Below are 20,645 nucleotides of genomic sequence, written 5' to 3'. Positions count from 1 at the left end.
GTGGATGTGCTCCCCATTTTGTATTTGTTAGTTTGCGGATGAGATTATTTCTAGCGCTTACTTTTTTTTTGACATTTTGACAGTGATATCGATAAGACAGAGTATCCAGACGTACGCCGAGGTATTTTCTCATTGTGTTCCAGCATCTGACCACGCCATTCCACCTCCATTGTCCTTCGGGAATACCTTATTCTAAGGTGGAAAGCACACATCTGGGTTTTTGTAGGATTGGGTTTCAGAAGGTTTTCGTCATAGTATAGTGCTAAGTATTTTAGGGCATCTGTCAGTGTTTATAGACGAGGGCGTGGAAATCAAACAAGTGGAAAAATTGTAGGATGTCTGAACTGCTTATGGTGGGATCGTAACATTTCCAAAAGGAACAAAATAGAATAGGGCAAACCATGGTTCAATCTGTTTTTTGTTATGGCTCTGAAGTATGCACAATTAATGCAGACCTGAAGAGAAGATTGTTGGCAGTTGAAATGGATTATTTGAAAAGAAGTGCTAGAACATCAAGGCTGGAAACGAAGACCAACGAATTTATAAGAAATAACATGAAAATTATATTTAGTATGTAAATAAACAACATAATGCAGATTAGTTGCTTTAATTTCCTATGGCCTTCACTTTTAAACGATCACCCCTCTTTAGCGATCGGCTTTTGATTCCCCGAGAGTGGTCGCTATTTGAAGGTTTTACTGTATATTATCATGTCGTACAGTGGGTCTTGATGCCGATGGATGATGATACAGAAACTTATATCAGGACATATTTCGATACCTAGCAATGTTTGTATATAAACTTAGTATATTTTGTAATCAACATTCTAAAACCAACAACATTAACTTTTCGATTCGCCGTTTTTCAGGGAGAAATTAGGTCTGAAATCCATAATGCTTAGTGTTGCAGTCTAACCATATGAAAGCTTCTTCGTGTAAGCAAGCTTTTTTAATAACAAAATTATCATCCCCCTTATTGACCAATGGGATTATTAGGTACTTAAAACTTAAATATAAAACACAATAATAATTGATTGAAATATATTAATAAAGATACAATCTTTTACATCAGTCTATAAACTTTTTAATCTGCGGATAAAATAAATAATAAATTTATTACGAAAAATCATTATAAACAAAATAAAAGTTGTTTTTGTGTAATACTTAAAATAAATTATATCTTAAAGTATTTCGTTGACACAGTAGATATACATAAACGGATTGTTTTATTCTATACTCTATTTTAAAATTATTGATTTTAAAACAGTTTTTATAACACAGCTTATTTGCATTTTATGTCATATTTATTTTTCTTTCTACTTCTTGTACAAAACTAGGACATAAAGGAATGAATATTTATAATTCGGCTTTGAAAAATTCTGTATAAATTGTCCTTGTAAAGATTTTTCACAAAAAATTTAACTTTATTTGGTATTGCGAGACAGAGAGAGTAGAAAATCATTAAAAAGTGGTCATTTCATAGGAGTACAGTTTATTATATCAAGTTTATCGTCTATGCGATATAATTACAGAACTGTTTCAGAGCGTTAAAGATTTTCCACAAAAAATTTAACTTTATTTGATATTGTGAGAAAAAGAGAGAGTAAAAAAATCATTAAATTGGTCATTTCCTAGGCGTACAGTTTATTGTATCAAGTTTATCGTCTATGCGATATAATTACAGAACTGTTTCAGATTATTTCCTGTGAGAATGCTCATAATATCTGCTAAAATGGTCTACAAACACAGTACAAATATCTGAAAAATAAGAAAGAGTAACAAACTGACAATTATCTTCATATGCTATGCAAATCGTAGGATTAGAACAATAAAACAATTAAATAAAGTCCTTTATTCATAACAAATCTCAAGGCGGATAAGGTTTTTTAAGTCATTTAGCTCCTGTTATTATAATACGTTGGTTAATATAAGTCCCGGGCCTAACAATGAGATGGTGACGCTAATGAATTTTCCATTTGACATTTCGGAAATCCTAACTTTCAAAACATAGACCGAGCAGCCTGTAGAGCGAAGTGACAACACCATCTTTTTTGTCGTTGTTAGTTGTGTCTCTATCTTACATCAAGTAACTATAGCAGCGTCTTTTTGTTCGAGAGAGAGCAAGTGGGGAGTTTCAAGGCGTTAGATATATATATATATATATATATATATATATATATATATATATATATATATATATATATATATATATATATATATATATATATATATATATATATATCATCAATCAGCCAATCCCGTCCACTGCTGGACATAGGCCTCCCTTAGTTCTTTCCAGTGTTCTCTACACTGGGCCGCTTGTAGCCGGTTTCCCGCTACTCTTTTTATGTCGTCGGTCCATCTAGTCGGTGGTCGTCCTCGGCTTCTTTTATAATTTCTGGGCCTCCATTCCATAATTCGTCTTGTCCATCGTCCATCTTGTGTTCAGAACACAAGATATATATATATATATATATATATATATATACAACAACCGCAAATATGTTGTCACTGCTCGTTGCTGGCATGCTCAGTCTATGTTAATATATACGTCTATGCTTTAAAAGCATACTATCAAAATGTTCATGTCATTCGGATTAATATACCTAGTTACAGTGTTTGAACTGGCGCTGTTGTTGTGTGTAAGAAAGAACAAAAATCACCACCAATATTTGTCACTGGAGTAGAAAATATAAATCCCCTCATGGCACTGTTAAAAGGTAAAATACAAGTTGAAGATGGACTAACTTACTCTAAAATCATAAAAGCCCTAAATGAGAAAAACACGCAATATATCATACACATAAAACTAGGGAAATGAAAACATTTAAAGTAATACTAAAGAAGATCCACTCATCAACAAACATTAGACATAGAAAAAAGCTGACTTATGACACGAGTCCACAGACATCTGGAACATAAAGCAAAGATCCACTAAAAAAACACTAACTATGTTCTTTATAGATATATATATATATATATATATATATATATATATATATATATATATATATATATATATATATTTAGGGATTCTACAGTATTCACTGCCTTCCCTCGCTCAACCGTTTCCATCTCTCTCTGTTGTTCCATTCTCCATCGTTTAGTCCTCTCTTACTCATGGCGTCGTCTACTTCGTTCCTCCAGGATTTTCGGGGTCGTCCTCTTTTCCTCCTTCCTATGGGGCTCCATTCGGTTATTTTCTTTATCCATCTGCTGTCGCTAGTTCTTCTTACATGTCCATACCACTTTGTCTTTTTTGTTCTATATATGTTAGTATGTCTGTTTCTATTGATGTTCTTTGCTTTATTTCGTCATTACTTCTCCTATCCATTCTTGTTACTCTGCAGCATCTTCGCAGGCATTCCATCTCTGTTGCTACTATCTTACTGCTGGTTTTCTTGTTTATGATCCAATTTTCAGCCCCATATGTCATAATACTTCGCACTAATGTTTTATAAATCTGCGTTTTTGTCTTCATATTTAGGTGTCTATCCCACCATACTGAGTTAAGTTGTCTGATTGCTGTTCTTGTTTGTCCTAATCTTTGTGTAATTTCTTCCTCTGTTGTTGCCTTTTTCGTGATTATAAACCCCAGGTATTTGAATTTATCCTTTCCTTTGATTGTTACGTTGTCATCAATCTGTAGATCTTCTATGTCTTCTTCACTTGTAGATAGGTACTCTGTTTTCGCGAGGTTAATATCTAGGCCAGACTTGGTATATTCTTCTTGTAGTTTCTTCATCATGTAGCTGAGGTCGTCTTGGTCTTGTGCAATCACTACTTGATCGTCTGCAAAACTTAATGTATATAGGTATTCGTTCCGTACCGGTACTCCCATGCCTTCGCATTTTCTTTTCCATGTAGTCAAGGCTTTCTCTAAGTATATTTTGAATAGGGTTGGAGATCTTTATAGATCTAAAACAAAATGAAAATAGCACAGACATATATACCAGGAAACATCTAATGCACTCAAATGTAGTTTTTGAAGCACCAAGCCCAACAGAAATTTGCCACAGTGCTTGCGATGTCACTACATCAAAATTGACTCTATTGAAGCTGGCAATGAGATAAGACAGGAAAATTCCCTGAGTCCTCTATTGTTTAAACTTATTATGAATAAAATAATAAAAAAAGTAAGAATGAGAGAAAAACAACTTAAAATACGACGACGCAATACTACTGTCTCAAAGCTAAGATGATTTACAACGTATGTTGCACCAATTAAATATAACCGCCAGAAAATTTAACATATATTAATTTCCAAAAAAAAAGCATGATTATAACAGCAAATTAACTAAGATATAAATTGGAGCTGGACGGTCAGATAATAGAACAAGTGATGGAGTTTACATATCTAGGAATCACATTATCTAGCTACGGAAAGCTCGAAACAGAAGTGTAAGATCAGTGAATAGAACAGAGCCAGAGCGCAGGTTGCCTGAATGAATCTGAAAGGCAGAATTTACAAAAGTCATCGATCAATAATGACATACGAGGCAGAAACACGACCTGACACAGAGAGGACAAAAAGGATGTTACAAACAGCAGTGATAAAAACACTTAAAAAAATTGATGGTAAAGCACTATCGGACGGAGCAAAAAGTACGGATATACAACGTAGATTCAAGGTGGAGAACATCAAGGACTGGGTAAGAAGTAGAGGAGTAAAATGGAACAATCATGTAAGCCGAATAACAACAAGAGACGTAATTACTATTTTAATGGGAATAAGCCACAATTGAAGTTTAAAATAAGTTTATTAACGTTTCAATTTCCACTTCGGAAATCGTTCTCAAAATACAAACATTAATAAATATAAACTTATAGTAAATACATACAATAAACTTATTTTAAACTTCAATTGTGGCTTATTCCCATTAAAATGGTAATTACTTTAAGATACTACAAGAAAATAGCTTCAGAACAACGGCAAAAGACGGTTCCATAATAGGCAGACGTTCAGTAGGAAGACCACGAAAACGATGGAACGACAACTTACTGGAGGCACATTGAAAAACAAACAGTCATGTCTGTATAAAAAGAAGAAGAAGAATTTTATCTGCATTTTCCTTGTTCCATAATGCAATTTTCATTTTCACATCATCACTTTAGTTCACAAAATTTTTTGGCGCTCTTACGAATCGAATGCAATAAGTTGCATTAAGATCCATCCAACTGCAAAAAATTGGTAGGTTTATTGCTTCATTGCTTCTCCTAGAACCCATTTCTATTGTAATCGGTGAGAAAGGTAAATAAAGAAAATTGCAATATAGATTGGATCGAATTGCAATGTAAAGTCCGCCACTGACGTTCCAACGGCGCAGTACGATTTTGTCGAATGCAATTGTCGTACAATAATGTTGCAAATCGGATGGGAACACACACATACCGATTTTGCAGTATGAGTTTTACTTTCAAATCAGAGACATGTGAGATAACGATATACTTTTTTAGCGGCTTTTGCTCTTTGTATAAATGAAAAAAATACAAGAAACGTAGGTGGTGGTGCAAAGATTGGTTGCTGAAAAGACATACATACTGGCACTTAAATTTACTAAAAGAATTACGATTATATCCAGATAATTTTAATTCCCTTTTGTAACATGTTCGAAAATTATTAATTTTCTTTTTTACCAACTCTTCATTAGTATCCGCTTTCACTTCTTGAAATTTAGCAACCAAAATATTTACAGCTTTTTCATGATATGATGTGGATTTTATTTTCCAAAGACACTCTGTTCTTTGAAATGTCAAATAAATCTCTAATAACCTCTAGTTATAAGCCGTTTTCGAAATTTACCAGCAAAGCATATTTTTGCAGTCGTACGATTTTGTCGTTGTCACAATATACACGATCAAATTTACGATCTAACCAACTCTGTCGTACTGCTGCAAACTGACTTGTTTGTCTTCCGTCCAATCGCGCCGATTTGGTCGAATGGTGCAGACACGACCAAATTACGTTATTAGCATTCGACAACATCGTACTGCGGCGTTGGAACGTGACTGGCGGACTTAAGATGTTTATAAACAATTAAAACATTGTGTGACCTTTTAAAAATTTGAATACATAATTACATTTTATAACTATCTCTCCCTCTCTCTCTTTCTCATTAATTACTCAATATCGTATTAAATGTCGTCTAAATAATTTTATACACATTATAAACTTTACCTTTTCTGTCTCTTCTTCTCTCGCATAAATGATCTATTTTCATAATTTAAGACACCGGACTTACCGTTCAGATTACTAAAGTACTGAAGTATCTCAATAAAAGACACTGAGTCTAAATCCTACAACAGAAATTAAAACTTTTCTGATCTAGCACTAATTATTTCTTTACATTCATTTAAGACATTGTACTTAACCGTCAGTTTTATTTATGATGTACTGGAGTATCTTGTAACAAAAGACACTGTGACTGGATCCTAGAACTCAAATTGGAATTTTTTCTATCGCTTCTAGGCGTTTCTAAAACCGAAGCGTGAGATCGTAATGAATTATAAAGTTCCAAAGCTTTTTGCACTCGAGGACTTTGTTTACAATATGGATTTTTAGCAACCATATTCTTTTTTAAAGTACTCTTTCTGAGATCGTCACTTCTTAATATGGCAGGAGATGTCAAGAGCTTTGTATTTTTGAGTGGGCTCTTTTTTAACAACCTTTCCGAACGTCTGTGGGCTGACGAGTTTTGATTCTCTTTATCATGGTTTTCATCTGGTACTAATGACTTTAGAGTTTGTAATACATTATTTAATTGAGCGATAGATTGTTGGTGCGCTAATTTTTCGTTTCGTATGGCTTGATTTAATTGAGCGATGGATTGTTGGTGACTTAATTCTTCGTTTCTTATTATATTTTCAATATTATTAATGCATACTGTTAAATTTGAGTTAGAATTATTATTAAGTTTTGGTTTTTTAATACTGTTTATCACCGTATCTTGCATCAAGTTGCACATATTAGTAATTGGAGAATCCTTACAAATAAATTCTAATTTATTAAACTCCCGGCTGGAATCGGGAGTTTTAGGTTCATCTTTCATTACGTCGTCAGTCTCAGGTTCATCTGAGGTTTTTATCTGAATCTCAGTTATATTTTTACATTTATCTATAGCCGATTTAGGAATTTCTAACTCAGTCTTTTTTGATGTATATCTACCGTGTTTGTTATTTGTAATTTTTTTATTTTGTTTTACTATAGGTTTAAACGGGATATTACCTAGAGTTTTTTTATTAGTTAAAATATCTTTTTCAACTTCTTCCATATCTAATAACGGAGAACATGATGGATTTTGTAGTATTTTACTCTAAAAAAAAAATTATTAGCACAATTCAGATCTATTAAAAAATAATTTAAACAGCTTAGATTTCAACTGGGTCGACAGAATTAGAAATGAGGTCCTTAGACGGCTGAACCAAACAACACAACTGGTCAATATAATAAAAAGACGCCAACTGAAATACTTCGGTCACATTATGAAACACCCTGAAAAATATGAATTTTGCATCTCATCATTCAGGGAAAGATCCACGGTAAACATGGTACTATAGAAGAATATCATGAATGAAAAATATAGGACAATGGTACAGAAAATTTACCGTCAACGATGTACTAGGCAGATAACAAAAGTTTGTTTTTCTCCTACTAAAACCCCAAATATTGACTAGAGTCATTGACTGAAGAAATGCCCAAACAAGATATTAAAATTATAGGCGACGGCAATGCAAAGGTTTGAAGATGGAAGTTGTATGGTATGGAAGATATAAAAACAACAGAAAGTAAACATATGAATATAAATGATAATGGCCACAGATTGATTACATTCTCAATTGAAAACATGATGAAAATGCGCATTTCAGGAGAATGTATAAAAAGGAATATGGAAAATTCCGGGATCAAATGAAACTAATCAAACAGACCACGTCTTAGCATAAGAGAAATTCTCCAATTTAGAACGAATGTGAAAACTTGCAGAGAAGCAGACGTACACTGGTCATTTTTTATCTAGAATTAGTATGAGAGATGAAATAATTAAAAAGCATAAATGGAAAAAGAAAGTTTTAAAACCTAAATTTAATTTTGAAGAGCTGTGAAGATTTGAGGTAGTACAGGGTTACCAAAGGGATATAAAAGAAACCTACGCCAAACAATATAGTCCTACTATGAGTAAGGTTGCGATGGCAAAAACAAGACGACCTAGAAAGGTATGCCGAACAACGAAAAAAAGTAAAAGAATCCTAAGGGCGCGGAAAAGAAAGTATATAGATGATAAAGTAAAGCCTATTAAAGAAAATTACAAGAAAAATTAAATAAAACATTACTACAAAGATGTAAAATACATTAAAACAGGGTACCAGGGAAGAACGATGAATGTAAAAGATAAGCAAGAAAACCTGATAGGGGACGAAGACTAAATATGTGAAAGATTGAAAGAATATTTCGAAAAGTTGCCAAATGGCGGACTGTGAACAGTAGAAGAAATACCAAATCCCACAAGAGAAGAAATGTTAAAAGATACGAAAAATCAAAAAAGCACTGCGAAGAGCGGCATTGTGGCAGAGAACTTAAAATGTGAAGGAGATGATTTACGAAACCAACTTCATGAGTTAATAGTACAAGTTTGGAACGCCGAAGAGTATACAAAACTATAATTAAACCCACAATGCTATACGCTGCCGAGATATGGACTATGAACAAAGCTATAAAACAGAACAGATTGGAAGCATGGAAAAGAAAGCTAACTCGCAGAATGTTTGGTGGAAAAGTAGTAAAGGGAGAATGGGGAAGACGAACTATAATACATAAGTAAAGAATATTGGTTGGAGAATACCTGCGGATAAAAAAAGAAAGGAATACCAAGAGAGAAATGAAGAGATGTAGTGGTGGAAGATGTTAGAGTGATGAAAATCAGTGATTGGAAGCTGACAGCTAAGAACAGAGCACGATGAAATTATACATCCAGCAATGAGCCTAAAAGATCTGTTAACATACATACGGAAAATTGAATACATCAATATTTAGAGCTGCTGTCAATAAAGTCACGATAGTGAATATGGTAACCAACATGACATTCAACGATCGATAACGGTCGTGGAACTAGAAGAAGAGATTTTAAATGAATGTAGGCTTTCGGAATCGGTATTTTATAATCCTGAATTATATTAGGAGTTTATTAGCCGTGTCTTCGTCAACAACAGCGGCAGTATTGACAAAAACGAAAGCAAAAGGAATTAGAACTCGAATGAAATGAAAACGAATGACGATTAAATAAAACTTGACCCTTTACAACGCATTACAGTACAGTAAAGAGTCAATTTTGAAGATCAGAGTAATAATAGAAAAGCCCTGTCTAAAAAGATAAAGAAAATAACCAAAAATTCAAGATATTAGTAAAACTATAAAGAAAAATAAATGGAGGTGGGCCAAATATTGTGGCCAAGAAGCACAATACTAGAGAAACTGGAAGTCAACTACAGAAGCTATGGAAGTGAACAAAATGACTCAGACTAATGACCAGATGGTACGAGAATATCAGAAAAATAGCAAAAATGGATGAATAAGGCACATAACTGAAATCCAAAGAAATGAATGGAGGAGGTGTATGAACCAAGATGAACTGAGGAAAATACTCAATATAAATAGAAGCCGATACTATGGAAAATAGACGAAGCTAGCTACCAAAAAAAAAGTAGTATAATATATACTAATTATAATTACCTTTCTTGGCACCGCCACATTTTTAGATCTTCTTTTATTAACTAGTGCTTCATCTGTTTGACGACCCATTGAAGTAAAAAGTCTTTTAGCGCTATTTGGTGCATCTATTTTTCTTTTTTTACTGTGACGTTCAGATTCTAAAAATTATTCTACATAAATTTAATCATATTAAAATTAGGAAACGTCAAAATAAACTTATTTTAAAGGAAAATTGTGGCTTATTCCCAATAAAAATACACTAAGTGCAAAATAATAAACTTAAAATTATTTTACAAAAGTATGTCTTTTGTTTCGAACTAAAACATGTAAATTAAAAAATATTTAGTGTACAATCAATAACCTCGGGCCTGTGTAGCGCAAGCGGTAGGATGCTTGCCTCGCACGCCGGTGGTCCGGAGTTCGAATCCTACCGCCGGCAAGAACAACTAGACATTTTTAAAAATCTCTATAGGCCCCAGGTCGACTCAGCCTGAATAAAATGAGTACCTTGGGTAAAACCAGGGGTAATAATAGGCGGTTGAAGCGTAGCACTGGCCATGTTACCTTCCTTTGTATACCGTAGGCCCTAGATATAGCAGACTACCCTGCTATACTCCCAAAGCCGCGCAGCGGTTTAAAACGGGAGACTATTATTCAATAACCTCACTATTGAGTTTTAAAGTTTTATTTCCTAGACGAGAAGCGAGTAACCATGTTTGTTCCTTTACTGATAACCAAATATGCATTGTGATAATTATTTTCTTTTCTCTCCTTTGGGAAGAACTTAAAAAAGTTGCAAGAATGGAAAGAAAATTAGAGATTTATCAAACAAGAGAACAGGCGGGATTCCAAAAAAGTTAAGAAACTAATGACCATCTACAAAGCATAAAAACCCTAATAGAGAAAGTAGTGGAATACAATAAACCTCTAGTGCTAATTTTTGTAAATTTAATCAGTGAAGTAATTTACCGGAAAGGCCTTAAAATTAACATCTCAAAGGCAAAGTGGATGGCAGTTGGAAAGATTAATATAGATAAAGATCTGCTTTCTCTTAATGGAGAGGAGATCTGCTTTCTCTCTTAACGTGTAAACTATTTTAAATATCTTGGCATCTGCTTCAATGTAAATTGAGACTCTGATGAAGATGTAATAACCAGGATCGATCACAGAAATGTAACAGAAACCTGTCGATGCACATTCGCAAGAAGGTACTAAAATATGTGTGTTCTATCCTATTGTTACGATAAATAATGACGCGTAATATGACTCAAAACTGTAAACATGTTTTTCTAATAAGTATTTTTCTAGTAGGTAATATCCAAAGGACCTCTACGCTAAAACAAGATCCATGGCCGTCGACCGAATTCTATAGATAAAGTCACGTTGAGATGGTAGTGTACGGATATAGGATAACAGCGTTGCCAATTCTACTGCCATTGTAAGTTTTGCTACTTTTGTAAAATAAGCAGGGCCAAACTCACGGTAAACTAAGATATGTTTAGGTAAGCTAAAGTTGTTAATAGAAAATTCGTGAATGAAATAAATGGTAATAATTCCTAAAATGCTTTTATACATAATACCGCAGTTAATAGGGAAAAAAAACTTTCTACATTAACAACAATAACACCATCAAAAATTACATGTCATTGAAAACATGCTGAAAACTGAAAAAGTGCTACCTAGGTTTTTAAATTTATATCGAACTTTGAACAAAGATTTTTCAAAACTTTGTTTTTGGCACTTACACCCCTACATTTCAACCAGATCAACTAAATATTTTATTACCTTTACTGAGAAAAGAATACCCCCGAAAAACAATTTTCAATCATCTTCATTTTCATAATCTAGTTCATCTTCAGAGTCATCGTTTAATGAAATTCTAATAGGTTCAATGTCATCTTGAATGTTGTCTACTGTCCAAAAATTATTCTCCAATTTTATAACATGGTTGACGTAATTTTTCCAATGTCCATTGTTCTGTACTTTATCATAACCTTCATAAATCAATGTTTTAACGTCGTTTTGTTTGAAACTTGAATTCTTAGAGGACACGTACCGTTTCACTTCACTCCACACCATTTCTATTGGGTTCAGTTCACAGTGATAAGGCGGAAGTCTTAAGATATGTACATCTACGCGGCATTGTTCGTCACTGTGATTCCTGTATTTTTCACCAATACAATCAATTTTGTATTTGTCATAAATATTTTTAAATACATTAGCAGTTTCCAGAAGTTCATTTTTTAAGTAATCTTCTTCAAAATAAATGTCCTTTTCATAGAGCCACTCCTTAATTTGACGTTTCACCCAATATTGTTTGGGAAAATTTAATTTCCTAGAGTGATAAGATGCATTGTCCAAGATAATGACATTCTTTTTATTTTTTGGGAGATTCGGTATTAACATCTCTTCAAACCATTTTTCAAATAGATCTCCGTCCATCTCTTCATGGTAATCTTCAGCACCTTTTTTGGCAAGAAAAGTGATGTCAGCACCTTCAACAAATCCGTCTTTGTTTCCTGCATGGACTAAAACAAATCTTGGTCCTTTTCCGGTCGGAGTTTTTAAACCTGTGGTAAGTCCATTTACGAAAGCCTGTCGGCTATTTTTTATTGTTGTATCTTGCCATACTTGCCCATTGGTTATTCCAGTATTAACCCATGATTCGTCCATATAAATGATATTGGCTCCTTCGTTCCTCAGTTTCTTTATTTCCCGGAGATAGTGACGCCTCCAAGCGACTATTTCTTGTTTTTCTATTAATATTGAATTTCTACCTTGTTTGCCATATATAAAACCCATGTCGTGCAATAGTCTTCTCAACGTACTCTTGGAAAAATTCGGAAGATGCTCCATTTGCTTAATTTTTTCTAGTACTACGTCAAGGGTTGGAGGAATATTGTCCATAAAAAAAACCGTGCACTACTTGTCTTATTCTAGACCGAGTTGCTTCATCATATCTATTCTCACGACTATTCAAATAACCGGTTCTTTTTTTTCTTATAGGAGTTACGAGTGGACCATTTTTACTTTCACTTCTATATCGGAATATCGTTCGCTCAGAGACTCCAGTCATAGCAGAAACTTCCCGCACTATTGTTGATACACTTTTATCATTATTACTGTTTGATAAATAGTTAAAAACATTTAACACTATTTTTTTGCATTCACTATTTAACAAATTACCGTTTTTGAATTTTATTACACTCGCGGCCATTTTGACACTGACACGACACAAACGTCTGATATCAACTGAAAATTATTTTAATGACTCTCAAGTATTTACCTGAATTTATAATTGCTGGCATTAGACAATAATTTTGAATTTATAAATAGGTATATTTTTTTAATTCTAAATTATTTTTTAATGTCTGTAACTGTAAATGCAGGTAGAGAAAGTGTGTCATTAAAAGGACATTAAGATCAAAAACGGATTATACAAATAATTATTTCATTTCCACGAATTGTAAACAATTTTGAACAGAAGATATAATTCCGAAAAGACCAGATTTCCGAAATATAACTTTCTATTTTTAAAATACCAACAGAAAAATTATATAATTAAAAAAATGTAGTATTTTTCCGTTTCACATTCATAAATATTTCCGAAATTATAATTCTTTTATAGGAGCCGGCCCATAACGTACGATTGTAGGTACGATTAAAAACTGACAACAATGTAGTTATTTCTGGCATATAGAAAGTACAGGCCTATCTCTGGAACGCTGCCATCTGAATGTGAATTTTAGTATAGTAAATTCGCCGCTCAGCTGAAAGACCAGTCCTTGAGTGACCTTCTCGTCTATTCGATGGAATTCCGTTCTAATGGAGAAGGTCATCGATCCTTCTAGATAACGGATATTTAGTATATATGGGACATTTTATGTAGAGAGTTTTCAGTTTTTGAATAACAGTTCGTTTTTGAATATGAAGTCGAGTTTTTAGATCGAGATATAATTGTACGTGGAAATAAATATAAATATTGTGATAAATAAGTGAATATTTTAATAAAGACTTGAATAAATTTGTAAGTGTTATAAATAGAACCTTTGATAATAAATAAAGACAATAAATTAGATTAATAAAAATACAGCACTATTATATGGTTGTGAGATATGGACATGAAAAACCACAATGCTAAATAAATTAGAAGCATTCGAATTGTGGTGTTATCGACCTATCCTAATAATATCGTGGATTTCGCAGACTTCCAATGAATATGTTAAAATGATGAATTCAGAATGTCTGCTCATAAACATCATAAAATGGAGAAAGACATTATACTTCGTTCATATAATTAGAAGACCTAAATACCATCTACTCCGCCTTATAGTAAAAGGAAAAGTGGAGGGAAAGAGATAGATTGGTCGGAAGAACCTTTCACGACTGCGTAATATTAGGCAATGGTGTGGTTCCACAGTAGAATTATTTCGTGCAGCAGCCGATAGGGGTTTCAGGAAGTTGTAAACGTGATGACGGCCAACGTCTGAATATAGACACCGCACCAAAAGAACATGCTTTGATCGCCTTTAGGTAATACTTTTATATAATTTTTCCATTCCTCAATACAGTACAAGAGTCTCGTAAGATGTTTGGTAAAGTAAAATAGTACAGATAAAAACTGGTATACATTGTTTTTTTAAAGGTTTATTCTCGTTAGCGCAAAAATAATTAGTGTAACATATTTTTGGAATTGGATTTTGATAACTTTTCAAATCAAGTGCCACATGACTTCCTTTGCTATTTATACAAATTGATGATGTGGCTGTCAACTATATGGGTTTAAATTCGCACTTTATATGTATTGGTATTCCTCTTATATTTACCTTCTATTTCCATCCTTAATTTGTTAAAATCCAAAGGTTCAAGTTTACTAAAGTTGCTGCTCTTTTTATCCTCCTTGCCTAAAATGATTAATGTCATTCAATTAATACAATTTATTAATAAAAATGAAAATTGTTTAAAAGTTAAAACTCATAATATATTTCTTATAAAAATTGAGAAAAAAATCATAACAAGCAATTGGACTTTTTAAGTACTAGGTCTTTACCCAACGTGACCGGAAGTAAAACCTGAAGTCGGTATTTTGAACTGTTCACCAATTTTGAGTCATTTTTTACAAACTTCCGGTCATAAATTTTGAACCGGAACTGACATCAAAACCGGAACTAAATATTCAAGTCGACTTTTCCATACGCTTCGATTGATATATCACATGTACTATTTCTGCGATTATAATAACTTATTAATATAACTTTTTAACCGGAAGTGATATAAAAACCGGAGTATATATTCATCCTCGTCTTGCTAAGGCACGTCGAATAATATATCGCTTGTACTATTTCGACGACTTTAAAACAGAACTCCGGTTGCAACTCTGGAAATCCTATGGAAAATGCCCAATTCAAAACAGATCCAGTCTGGATTATGATAGTATGATTATAATATAAGTAATCTTCAATAAAAAGTGTTCGATTATATATTGCAATGATACAATAAAATATTTATATAAATACCTATTTTAATAGTGTCTACATACCTAATTTATCTGTTTTATCACTTTCGAAGTTTAGCGGCAGGGGAATTATTTTTCCTGTGTCTGGGTCAATTTCTAAAAAATAATACAGAAATATTCTAAATATAACAACATATGATCATATTTTATTAAATTTTTTTTTTCAAAAATCTTATCAAATCAAAAGTGTTATGCAAAAAAGGGTCTGCACAAGTCTGATTTTGAGATAAATAGCTTCAAAGTATATAATATATTGCAAATCATATGTTTAATTATAGTATACCTGTGATACACCATTATATCAGTAAAATTTGGACTTACTTTTTACTTTTTAGTTTATACAAGAAAGTAAGTTTTTTTTTAAATGCGGTAACCCACATACTAATTATACTAATTATAAAACATGTTTTAAATAATTTTAATCCTCTTCATCTATAAGTCCACATTTTCTATTCCAAAACCATCAATCATCAATAAAGTACAGCTGTTCTTAAGATATTATAAAATGGTTTTAGATCTTGTGGTACTATCTTAAATATTTCTTTGAGATCTTAAATTTTTTCTTTGGATAGTGGTTTACCTGTTGGTCATAAGTGCTGATCCAACTCCATATCTTTGAACGATTTCTGCAGTTGACCTTTTTTCTACATCTACTATCTGTACGTTTTCTTCTGTGTCAGAATTCATGTATATATAGAGCAAGAAAGACTGACTTTTAAAACTTTGATTTCATGGGTCTTGAGCCAATTTACTTCTTCTTTCTCTGATTCAACTTTCTTTCAATTTCAACGTTTCTCCTCTTTCTATTTTGTTAACAACAAATTTGTTTTTTCTTCTACATTCTTTCATAACAATATTGTAGTCTACATTCTTGCATAAGCGCTTTTGGATTTTTAAAGAGCGCTCAACATCCTCAAATTCTAAATCATTGGGCAGAAAGGAATATCCTGGTACTAAGAATCGTCAAGTGATAGAATCGAGAGATGTATAGTTATGCAATATAGGCATAATTAAAAGTACTAGAATCATACAGCGCTTTTGGCCATCACAACAGTTTGACCGCAGAACCAATTTTTTAACAGGTGGATTAATATCATCTTTTATGTACTTCCTTAAACAGGATCTCATCTCTTGAGTTCCTCTACCAGCTTCATGTTCGCTTTAAAGTACAGTAAATAAAATGTTGATTGACGTACATTTTTATTACTAGGAAGGTTTTACCACTTTCCACATGGTTTAGGATGTTTTTAATAAATCAAGTTTAATATTATAAAAACTATTAACTAAATAATGGCGCCAATGTGGATTGATACGGGATTGAGTGTTTTTTGCAAAATAAAATTAAAATAGTTGACTCTGCGTTAAGTGGTTTAACTTGAATTAATATTTAAACGATTTTTGCGTAATTGCAAGTTGAATATTCAGAGATTGTTTTTTAAAATTTGTACTGTATCACTCTTTTAAATACTGATGTGGCTGAAATAATTATTGCATAATTTAAATAACAATATAATCCACCATGTGATTAGGATAACTCAATTTTTAATGTTTTGTATTGTAGTTTAACTGCTTTTGGCATAAAACAATCCAAATAATAAATCAGTTTTATAATGATATTTTAGTATTTCATTACTTTTGTAGAGAAATTCCGCATTACTATACTTTTCCGTGACTTTTTCCAGAAGCTGAGTGCTATATTCTAACGATAAATTTGTTTCTTAACCATGAGATCATTCTAGTACTAGGTCGCGTTTTTTCTACATTTTACTTGCATGACATTCTGTCAAAATGTATATTTGGTATTGGATTGAGTGTATCAAATTTATGATCAACAAAGAAATCCGAAAAGAATATTAATTTGGAAAGATCTGTCAATACTATTTATCCAGTCCAGCTAAGTAGCATTAGGGCGAGGTTTGGCCACGTAGATATTAAGTCACCTGCTGCATCTGGGTACCTATGCCCTTGCTTCCACCACCCGACAAAATGTAAAGTCCACTCGTATCCTTTTCATTTTAAGGACTTTTTCAACGGCGTCTTCGTCGACATCTATTATGGCGTTCTGCGTACCTTTCGCTTCGCCTCATCCTTCTCTCCAGACTTTGACTACATCACATGCCTGCTCTTTACGTGCAGCTCCGTCTACTGATTTCTTGATCACTTCAGGTGTAATGTTGGGTAGGATTTTCTGCACTAAGATCCTCTTTGTGACGGTGCCCCCTTTTGCCATCACTCTGGATACGCATTATTATTCTCTTTAATCTTTAATTTAATTAAGCCTAGTAGATAGGAAATTTCCTCAGTCTCTATTTGCCTCATGATTGGCAGGCTTTGTTGATGTGAAGTTTTGATCTTTTTAAACTGATATTGTACTTCTCTTTTATGAACATTTTTTATGGATGGTTTGGAGAGCTGTGCAATGCGTTTCGCTGTATCTTCTAGGTTTGGTGATGAAGAGTCCTGTTTCCAGTTTTCTGAATAGGTTCCAGGCAGTGCGACCGCTATGCGTGAAATTAAGATTTTCGAGAACTTCCCTCCAACTGGTGGTTCTTGCAAAATTCAGAGACTCTAGAAGTTGTTTACCTACGTCTGGGTCTTTGATTTGCTCGTATTGATCATTCATTCTTTACATTCTTCAGTCCAGCATGGAATGTAGGATTTTGTTAGGCCGCGTGGAATGTGTTTTTCAGCACAGCCTAATTATAAGTTTGGCAAATGTTTCATAGTTTTCTACCTTAGATTCAATATGTCTGATATCGTTCTTCAATTGGGCTTTATACTTATCCCAGTTTGCTTTTCGAAAGTTCCATCTAGGCAGAGAAATTGAGATTATAATGGGAAAAGTAATGCATTGTTGATATAATTATTAGATGGTTATGAGAAGAACCGTTTTTTCTTTGTTGCATGGTTGTTTCCAATGTGTTTGCCAGGTAATATCACTGGTAAGAAAATGTCGATCACTGGAGGCAAAAATCGTCAAACCTGCAACCTCGTCATAATTTGTGCTTGCAGTATGTAATAAATCTACATCATCTACTGGAACAGAGATATTATCTACCATAATGAACTGGTTGATGTAATTACCATTGCATTATCCGTTCAGAAGACTTCACAGACATGCCATCGACACAGATGTAATGCAAAAAATCTTAACTTACCAAACATCTTCTTTGGAAACTTGAACCCACCAAAGTCGCTTTTCCTATTCATTTTGTGGCTTTTCAATGCAAATATTTCGATTTAAATTTTATAATACAATACAGCTTGTACATATATTATTATCACAATTAAAAATTAAATTTCAATGCAATCAAAAGACAAAACCTTATATGTCTTTTTCGTCAACTGGATAAACGTAACTGCAGATGAATATCTGAAAATAAAATGAATTATGAGTTATTTGTATAAAACTAAATACAGGCAATATAAAAAAGTACTAGTAGGGGAGAACGGGGAAATGACTGTCAATTAAGGCGAAAATGCTGTGAGAGAAATGATAAATCATATTTTATTGAGGTTTCCAGTGCAATGTGTTCATTTGTTATTTGGCTATGTTATATTCTAATTGGGTGCTCGTAAAGCACCAATAATTTATTTTTTTCCTGATAAAAATAATTGACTGGTATTACTCTATATTGTTGGATAATGGCGGTCAGGGTATGGGGAAATGGCGGTCTTAGATTAGAATAGCTCAATAAAAACAATGAGAGATTAAATTCAATGTATTATTACATATTAACACAAAAAAATAAATGAACATAGCAAATCATTTAAACATTATTTTACCATATCTCAGATTTTCAAATCTGTTAAGTTTGGCCATAATGTCATGTTAACTGATGAAACTCATATCACAGTATAGACAACAATGGGAAAACAAATATGTGCCCTTAACCTTTATATGCACGCATAAACTTCACCGAAATAGAATTCTTTAATTAAAAGATAAAACAATTATACCTACACTTACTAGAAGAAAATAATAAATATGTGGGCTCAAAATCTTTTCTTTACTAAAAAGGATCATTGCAGATTGCTGTAATATGCTTATTGCCATCTCTTTGGAGGTTATTTTAAATGGAATTTTTATAGACTGCATTACATTACAGATATGGATAATGGCAGATATAGAAATCTCCAATTTTCCTGTTAAAAAGTTATTATTGATAGATTAATAAAGAAAAAAATATATTTAGGTTATACTAGCGATTTAGACATTAAACAAAATTGAAGACAATGTATGAAACAAATAAATTGAGCTTTTTCCTGGTGTTGTTTCCCCACAATGAAACTGCTAATGGGACAACTTTGTTATTTTGAGTGCATGGTATTAAACAAATTCATGTACATAGTATCATTCTTGGTCCAATAGAGAATCTTGTTTACAAGTTGATTTAATATGAGCAAATAATATCACCAATAAGGTAGTCCCAGTGATATAAGTCAAAATGCTAAATAAATAAGCAAGATACAAACTAAAAGTATAAGAAATGTAGAGAAGATAAAAATTTGATAGTTTGTTTTGTTTTCAACATAAAAAAGGCAAAAAAACTTCTCTTCTAAATGTTTAATAGATAAAAACTCTAGAGGTAACTGTATAATTGAAAGGTTATTTTTAAGGATGCCAGGGATTTCAGAACAATATCTTTCTTTTCTTTGTTTTTTTTTCCTAGTTCGTCTCACTAATTTGAGATGAAACTTCTGCATGTAACTAATTATGGTAGATATGGTTTCCGCGTCTTCTTATCATATTTACAACATGACGTGTTATTCTGAACCCTTTTTCTGTTATATGGTGTCTTGTTCTTGTTTTCAGATGCTAGCATTACATGGTGTACTGTACTGGTGTTTCAACACGATGTATTGTGTATTTATTTATCTAAAGAAACCATGGAGATCAGTGAATCGATTGACATTTGATCTTTTTAAACATGTAATATTTATTATATTTTTCCCAATTTTAAAACAAAATTAGAAAAAATGCAATAATCCAAAATGTTTCAATGTAATATCCGACTTACCCACATTTAATATCAGTTTTACAGAACAAGTTTATCTTAAACTTAAATTTGGTTAATGTTGATTAGAAAAAAAAGAGAAATTCACATTTATATCAGACTTTTTGAAGTTTCTCTCCTTTGGCGCAATAGCAATAAACAATACCAATAACCTAATTCTTCTTAAGTATTAGCAAGTAGCTGTTTAAAGTCTTACCCACACAAAAATTATAAATTTTTATACTCTAAGCTTTAAAATGCCTTAAAATAATCTATTAATAATTCATGTATTGCCATTTTATAAAAAATAAGTAAACGCAGTAATCACAATCACTGTTTTCATTTATTCAACTTTTTTTCAAACTTTCTAGTCCTCTAAAACGTGACTGAATACATGGAAAAGAAGACGTATAGAAAAATTTATAACTTTA

The 20,645-nt window shown here is 32.5% G+C and overlaps 1 protein-coding gene across 3 annotated transcripts; it reads right to left on the bottom strand.

The window, feature by feature from the left end:
- Positions 1-1,046: 1,046 nt before the first annotated feature.
- On the bottom strand, positions 1,047-20,567 carry LOC140432595 (uncharacterized). 3 transcript variants are annotated; one of them, XM_072520606.1, is made up of 6 exons: positions 20,432-20,567; positions 18,376-18,590; positions 15,242-15,313; positions 14,529-14,606; positions 9,724-9,860; positions 1,047-7,312 (listed from the first exon to the last, which is right to left on the bottom strand). In XM_072520606.1, the coding sequence occupies exons 2-6, from the start codon at positions 18,425-18,427 to the stop codon at positions 6,380-6,382; spliced, it is 1,272 nt and encodes a 423-aa protein (XP_072376707.1). In that variant the 5' UTR covers positions 18,428-18,590; positions 20,432-20,567; the 3' UTR covers positions 1,047-6,379. The 3 variants fall into 3 exon arrangements, with proteins under 3 accessions (XP_072376707.1, XP_072376706.1, XP_072376708.1); XM_072520605.1 differs by lacking the exon at positions 20,432-20,567 and adding an exon at positions 20,239-20,383; XM_072520607.1 differs by lacking the exon at positions 20,432-20,567 and adding an exon at positions 19,188-19,509.
- Positions 20,568-20,645: the final 78 nt, after the last annotated feature.

Source organism: Diabrotica undecimpunctata, chromosome 1, assembly GCF_040954645.1.
Source record: "Diabrotica undecimpunctata isolate CICGRU chromosome 1, icDiaUnde3, whole genome shotgun sequence".
In the NCBI taxonomy this organism is placed as follows: Eukaryota; Metazoa; Arthropoda; class Insecta; order Coleoptera; family Chrysomelidae; genus Diabrotica; species Diabrotica undecimpunctata.
This window is presented reverse-complemented; position numbering and strand designations above follow the sequence as displayed.

What these genes read in the sequence shown, in the direction of transcription:
- LOC140432595 (XM_072520606.1), bottom strand. Translation starts at nt 18,427, where the DNA reads ATGAATAGGAAAAGCGACTTTGGTGGGTTCAAGTTTCCAAAGAAGATG. An exon ending in GTTTCCAAAGAAGATGTTTG is followed by an intron (nt 15,314 to 18,375) that starts GTAAGTTAAGAT and finishes ATTATTTTTTAG; the next exon opens with AAATTGACCCAGACACAGGA. An exon ending in ATTAAGGATGGAAATAGAAG is followed by an intron (nt 9,861 to 14,528) that starts GTAAATATAAGA and finishes AATAATTTTTAG; the next exon opens with AATCTGAACGTCACAGTAAA.